This window comes from Hermetia illucens, chromosome 3 (assembly GCF_905115235.1).
Source record: "Hermetia illucens chromosome 3, iHerIll2.2.curated.20191125, whole genome shotgun sequence".
Classification (NCBI taxonomy): domain Eukaryota; kingdom Metazoa; phylum Arthropoda; class Insecta; order Diptera; family Stratiomyidae; genus Hermetia; species Hermetia illucens.
In genome coordinates this window covers 131522343-131529391 of record NC_051851.1, presented here as the reverse complement: position 1 = coordinate 131529391, position 7049 = coordinate 131522343, and the positions used below count along the sequence as shown (strand labels likewise).

General features: G+C 37.9%; 1 protein-coding gene across 1 annotated transcript; it reads right to left on the bottom strand.

Moving 5' to 3' along the window:
• Positions 1 to 717: 717 nt before the first annotated feature.
• On the bottom strand, positions 718 to 1631 carry LOC119652147 (odorant receptor 59a-like). The gene is made up of 3 exons (XM_038056092.1): positions 1279 to 1631; positions 856 to 1216; positions 718 to 802 (listed from the first exon to the last, which is right to left on the bottom strand). Exons 1-3 carry the CDS (start codon positions 1629 to 1631, stop codon positions 752 to 754), a joined length of 765 nt encoding a protein of 254 aa, XP_037912020.1. The 3' UTR covers positions 718 to 751.
• Positions 1632 to 7049: the final 5418 nt, after the last annotated feature.

Genomic DNA, 7049 nt, shown 5'->3' with positions numbered 1-7049 from the left:
AGATTTTGCGAAGAACGAGCGATTCAGTGAATTTCGATGGTGGTTTTATAACGTTCTCGTGTGGACAATAGACTGAACCGTAGAATCGAAATTCGTGGAAAAGTGTGTTTGGTAGCAAGTGCGGCGCAGCAAAATGAGTGGAGGAATGCCTGAGCTGGGGAAAACACTGCGATCCTTTCCCTCTTCTTTTTTATCGGGGTCACCACTGTTCGGTCACTTTATTATTTTATTTAGATTATATCTCAGTTAATGGAGATATGATAAAATCCGAAGCAAAAAGATGAATTCTTAATCACTGGTGAATTAAACGCGACCTAATAAGTTTGTTCAGTCACGAGCGATCTAATGCCGATGTGTTCAGCGCCGCGGTTGGATACAGAAGAGACCGACTTATTTCCATGCGGTCCTTACTGTCCCAACCAACGGCATTTTTCACCGCTAATTCTCCACTCCCCTGGTGCGTTAAGAAAATGACTGAGTGGAGAGTTCGCCATCTACCCGTCCGCATCCGCAACATTCGAAATAAATTTCGAATGCCGCAGATCCTGCCGCGCCACAATATTATTTGGCTTTATTTTTTTTTTTTCAAGAATGCATTCATTCATTCATTTATCTATGATAGCATAAACGCATTTCACAAGTACGCTTCAACCGGTAGTAACAAGCTTGATTATCTATTTTTTAAATATTATGAAATGATTATCAAAAATTTGGGAGGAGAAATATATATCCGCGAAAATGTAACTACATTTCACGTCCTACTCGTCAATACTGCGAACAGCGAATATGGGCTTTTCAGAACCTAAAAGGAAAAGATTCAGCGATTTCTATTTAAATGTTTTACAAATTGCTCACCGTGACAAAGGTTGACAAATTCACTTTGAAAATTCCACCAGCAATGATGGTCATATTTGTTTGAGTTGATTGCATGAATATTATCAAATTCTGTTTGAACCTTCTGTCCTGTCCCATCCAATTGCATGAATAAATAGCTTCAGTCATCCGATCGCTTTCGCTCGCAAGTTGCTCTCCAAAATAACAGTAAAGGAATATTTCTAGGATTACGCATAAAAAGTATTCTGCGAAAAATATTGTTTCAAATAAGTTATTTTCGACAAAAAATACACAAACAGCAATGATGCATGCTTCCATCCCAGTGACGAAAAACTGAAGGAAAATTGCAGCTGAAGTGGCTTTGCGGACCGTGTGGAAATACCTAAATATTCATTATTTAGTCTCGATTCTGTCATGGATATTCATTTGAAAAAACCAACTTACTCCACTAGCATTTGTTGGTCCTGAATACACTGAATCAATTCTGCACAGGTGACTTGTGAGGACTCAGTTGTGTCCAGGCCCAACCTCCTGATACGAATGTTAAGAGTTTTCACATGACTTTTGAGTACAAGCATGTAAATGGCAGGAAAAGTATCATTGGAAACATTCTGCAATACATATAATATGAGAGCTACACTTTGGTGCAGGTGGACAATAAAATATTTCCAGGTAGAGTGCTGCCAATCAAAAGGATACCAGGCGGGAAGCATCATTTTCTTTTCATGTGATAGGAGAGCCCCGAGTTCGCCTAAAACAACTGCCACGATGTACATGCCACACGTCAAATAAAACATTTTGTGTGCTGTTTGAACTCCCCAACGGAGACACTTTTGTTCCTGCGCAGAAGTTGCGCGAGTATCTAATTGTTGAACCCAAGGAGTGACGTCCAGGATTATCTTTCGTCGAAACAAAATATTCGCGAATTTCACATTTATTGCTATCGGAGTAATATTCACTGCCAGATTCGAGAGGATATCTTTTAACTGGTCCACGTAGAATAGGTAAACCGTCATACCAACTGGCACGCTCGTACTTAGGGTTATTATCAAAATGTATAAAAACCTGCAACCATTCGCGGGATAGACACCCAGAATTCGCCAAAATTTAAACTGAAACTTGAAAGCATCGCTACTAACAACTTTTTTTGGGACCTGTACTTTATCTGACATATTGGGGGATATAAACCAACTGGTTTTGGTTTTTGAATTCCATGAGAGGGAAGTCTCCCAGAATATCTAACATAAACAATTAATGATATAATTTATCAATTTTCTTCAACAGAATAAGAACGACTTCCTGGAAAGGTAACCTATCATTAGGCGATTGATAGTTTATTCCTTCTATGTGTCAATAATTTCCCAGAGGTGTAGTCTATAATTTGATAGTTGATTAAATTAGCCCTTTGGAAATATCCAGATATTAAGTGGTATATATTTTATGTTTCTAAATGGGTAGCTTGTGCTGACGTATTCAAGATATGAGAAGTTTGCAAGAATAAAGTTGACGTTGAGTGAGGAGGATAATTTTTTAAAGAAATCGCCATTAATATTTGTAAGGCTTTGTATAAAAGTCTATATTAAAATTAGTTTGCCTTTTTATCACGTGCAGTTTAGATGAACTCCGTTTAAGAAATTTTCGCGGAATGCTGTAATTTTCAGTACTTCCTTTTATTTTGTTTATTTACATATTTATCATATTTGTCATTTATATTTTTTATTTATTTTTCTCATATTCTAAATTCACTATAGTTTCAAAGCGTTGATAAAAGCATATTCCAAAAATTTCATGAAATTATTCCGAAACGGATAACAACAAAACCAAACATCTCAAAAGTATAAAATAAAGGAGACTTTATTAAACTATTTTAAGAAAGCAAATTGCAATCTATTATCCATCAACGCATAACAATGTTAGATGTATAATTCCTGAGATAAGAGATTTTTATGAAGGGAAGTGCAGAGGTCATGCTGAAAGGATGTCTTCTTTGGAATAGAAGAATGATTGTTTTTGTGTTAATGAATGGATTAAGATAACAATAGCGCCGGTCAGTAACCAGACTAATTTTTATAAGGGATGAATTAGTCAAACGAGCATACATATGTACAGAGCGATCAGAAATTATCGACGCAATACACGATGCGCGGAGATGGATCATGGAGAAACACTATGAAGATCACAGTCCTCTCTAGACTGCTTGTCTAGATCTAGAGAAGGAGTTTGACCGTGTGGTATGATAGATAGGTATCATTCCGAGTAGTACAATTAACCCCCTTATGCGCCGTTTTGATGCCAAGACCTTTTAAGACCATGATTGTTATAGTAAGACCAAGGGATCAGACTTCACCCGGCACTGATCTTCATAGCCAGCCCGTAGCTTTCACGAAGTATAGAAGTCATCTCACCTTGCAGCAAGATATTTCCTTCAGGCCCTCTGAAAATGGTTTCACTGGTATCCGCAGTCTGGTTCTAGCCAAAACTGGCACAAGATCTCCTGTGATCGGGCCTTGTTGTAGACGGGCGAAATTTTCCATGACTTGAGCTGGTGGTGAATAGTACGAATAGATTCCGTTCCTAACAGTTGTCAGAGATGCAGACTGTACCTACCGCGGGACGGCCAAGATCAAAGCCCCGCCTGGCTGGTCCGTAAGCCCGTTAATTCTCCTATATGTTCCTAAAACCGTAAAACTAGAAGATCTCTGCTCAGACATTCTTCAGTTCCCCACTCTAAAGTTCCCATTGTCGGTTAGTAGGGTAATATCAGGCACCTCCCCCAACCATCGCAGCTGCCGGAACTGGGTAAATGGAAGGTTGGTGTAGTGCTCCTGGTACATATCGATGGATTTAATCAAATAAAAATTTGAAGCCAGTGAAAACAATCGATGGTATCCCTTAGAGGTCTGTTCTATCTGCTATGTTCCTCTTTATATACACCGCCCATATTCCTTTAGAAAATCCCCAGCAACCCCGTTAGAATCATCCAATACGCGGATGATCTAATATTGTACACAGCCTCAATTAACCTAAGCCTAATCAGTCCCCCTAATTCCTCCTCCTAATCCAGCGAAGTGCGAAGTTATAATTTGTCGTGGTAAATCCAAATTTACACGGAAGAGAATGACTGACGCATGAAACCTAAACGTACCTACCACCCAAATCCCATATGATACATCCACCAAGTAGCTTGGCGTCGAATTTAATACCCGTCTTTCCCCGATTCTTCATATGAGTCATATTTTAGACAATACAAAGTCTCAAAAGACAATACAAAGTCTCAAAAGGCTCCTACTCAATAAGAACTCTTCTGTCCGATCGGAGGTTAAATTATTCTGTTATAAACAGTTAATTCGACTTCTGATCTCTTAAGGTTTTGTTGCTTGCGACCTTTCATCGCACCAAATGGAATGCCTTGGAACAAGAGAGAGGAAATTCTTCCGCATATCCCTGAATCCTGATCACCCTCTAAATAACCAAGATGTGATATGACACGATGGAAACCATCGACCTAGTCGTCTTCCTAATCAAATCCCTAATAAAATTCCCAGCCCAAGTCCAAACCCATCCCCACGAGCTAGTTCGTCGTTGGGTGTCAGACCGACTTACTTACGGTCGCTAATTTCCCACATCCTCCCCATTCAACTTCAATTAGGATCAACTTTTCCATCAAAATTCCTTAATACACTATAACCGCCCCTTCCACGGCTTTGTCTACTCGTTAGCTCAATAACCTAATAACAGACTAGACGTATCTGACTGACCAAACTCTCAAGAGACTGGTACCGATTGGCACCTATACATGGAAAAAGACACCACAACCGCCATCATATTGATGAAGTAGGGGGTTTTCCCGGCTTTCCCCCAAGAACGATTTTTTTTTAAAATTAAGTTGTAAAATTAGCGATAGTTTAGATTCTAGATAAAATTAGGTTTGTTAGGGTTAAGACATAGTATTAAGTTTAGTCCTAAGCTAAATTGTCAAACAAATTAAGAACAATAAATTGAATGTGTTATAAAAAATGGATTATTGTGTTTGACTTTTCACTTTTTGCTCTTCTGTGGAAACCTGACACTTTGTACTCCGATTCGTCACACTTGCAAACACTGTTCAAATCTCCCGCTTCTCATCTCATCTTATTTCTGCGTTAGCGTTGACTGTGTGTGTAAATTTACAGCGGTTTTCTATCAAGATCTCCGCTTGACGTTTATTATCATCTTTCACGCGCAATTCGCTTTTTTACTGTTTTCACGTTCTCGTTTTGTTTTTTCGTTTCTTTTTCTCATCCTGCTTTGTGCGGGCAATAAAATTAATCAATTAACACTAATCTTTGTGTTTTGTTTTGATATCAACTCGTTCTCACCCAACCGTGAATTTGGTTGAATCTCGAAAGAAGTCCGGTCCCAGTATTTTCAAAGAACGCATTTTTCGAACATTGTTTTTGAAGCGTTTCTCCAACAAACACAAACTGCTTCTATTCTGCCTTTTATCCTGGCTTTGTGTACATAGACCCGGCACTTGAGGCAGCAGGGTGAAACCCTTCGCCTTATTCTGTAAATAATGACTTGCGTTTCCGCTTGTTTGGTGAGTTCGCCAATTTTTGTCCCGACGAGGGAGTGTCACGCCTTTCAGAAGGTTTCCGTAAAGAGAGCAGAGTCAGTAATAGCATCATTTTAAATTTAATGTGCAACTGTTGTTTTAACAAATGTAGCCATGTAACATTGCAAATTATCGATTTTACTTTTGAAAATAAAAACAGCAAAATTTAATAGGTGACAACTTGTATATGTAACATGTATACGTAATTTACTCCATATTATCGTAAGTTTTTAGTCCCAGCACCGTTTTAGTCTCCGACCATAAATTTACCGACTTACATGTTCAAAAAAATATGGATGGTCTTCGATTCTCTAGATACCATAAAAACCACAGATTCTATGTACTTGCCTAAGCGGGCGAAACTATTCTGATGCGAATTTCATGTTTGTTACTTCAACTAATGAACAGATGGATCCATGTCAAAACTATCATTCAACCGAGCCATAAGTAGCCTCACTTAACGTCCAAAAAAGATCCGTGGTCATCTGAAAGTCAAGTTCACGTTGAGGAGGAGTCCCACGCATACGGTAATTTTAAACACGATCAAAGGCATAGTAAACAAAAACCCAGGATGGTTAGATGAGCTCAAATTATATTCACGCCTGTCCATTTCGTTTAATGTCATATTCCCATTTAAGATAGTTTGTCATGCAGCAATAATTGCAGAAATATACCAACCAGAATCTCTGGATTTTTGCCATTACGCCATCTAAGATGATCGTCGGTCGTTCGATCATGGTTTAAACAATAATAATCTAAGATCTTGCAGGAGGATAAGACTTTATAAGGCTAATTTTCATCAGGCAGTGATTATTAACCTTATGGTAAGATGATATGAAAATCCAAAAGATACTCATTTTCAATAAAAGTAATTGCCCCAACCCTCATTGAATAAAAAACTTAAAATGGGAATGATTCAATCTTAATCAAAATTCGTTTTATAAAACATGCGATAATCGATGAACTGCTAGATCTTTTCTTATTCAATCGTTGAAGTGGATGTTTATGTAAAATAGATACAAGCAGGGCGAAACACGAATCGTTATTTATATTCATCCATCGGTGTAGACTTAAGGGCTCGCCTGGCAGACTGTAAGTTCAACCACACTTTTGCTTATCTTATATCCAGACAAAATGCCATGAGCGAAATTGATTTGTTCATTCCGATAATAGCTTACCTTATCAGGGAACTTGGAGTTGGTTTCGATAGGAATCAAAACCTGTTCGGCTGATTAATTTCATCTCATCGATCTATGAAAATGGCAATTATAATGTATAATAAATTGGTCGATGATCATTAGCATGGATTGATGATCTTGTTTTCCCAAATTAGGCTTTAGTATCAATCTTTGATATTTGGATTAAGGTTCATTGGTCGGAAAAGATCTATCCAAAGCCTTACAAATATATACACATGTTGGAAAATAAACATTTTTGATTAATATTGGAGAATTAGCTTTACATCTTCTCTAAATATAGGGGTCCATTTCCTTATTATTTTTGACGGAAACTCATTAAGCCACTTGCATTACCATTCTTATACAATGGATGGAAATTCACAAATGGATATGTTGGATATGACAAAGTATACTATTACACCATCACCAGTAATCTGTATCAG

Coding starts and splice junctions, on each gene's coding strand:
- LOC119652147 (XM_038056092.1), bottom strand. CDS start 1,631: ATGTTTTATTTGACGTGTGGCATGTACATCGTGGCAGTTGTTTTAGGC. Junction 1,217..1,278: donor GACCAACAAATGCTAGTGGA/GTAAGTTGGTTT, acceptor ATGAATATTTAG/GTATTTCCACACGGTCCGCA. Junction 803..855: donor ATTTGTCAACCTTTGTCACG/GTGAGCAATTTG, acceptor TTTTCCTTTTAG/GTTCTGAAAAGCCCATATTC.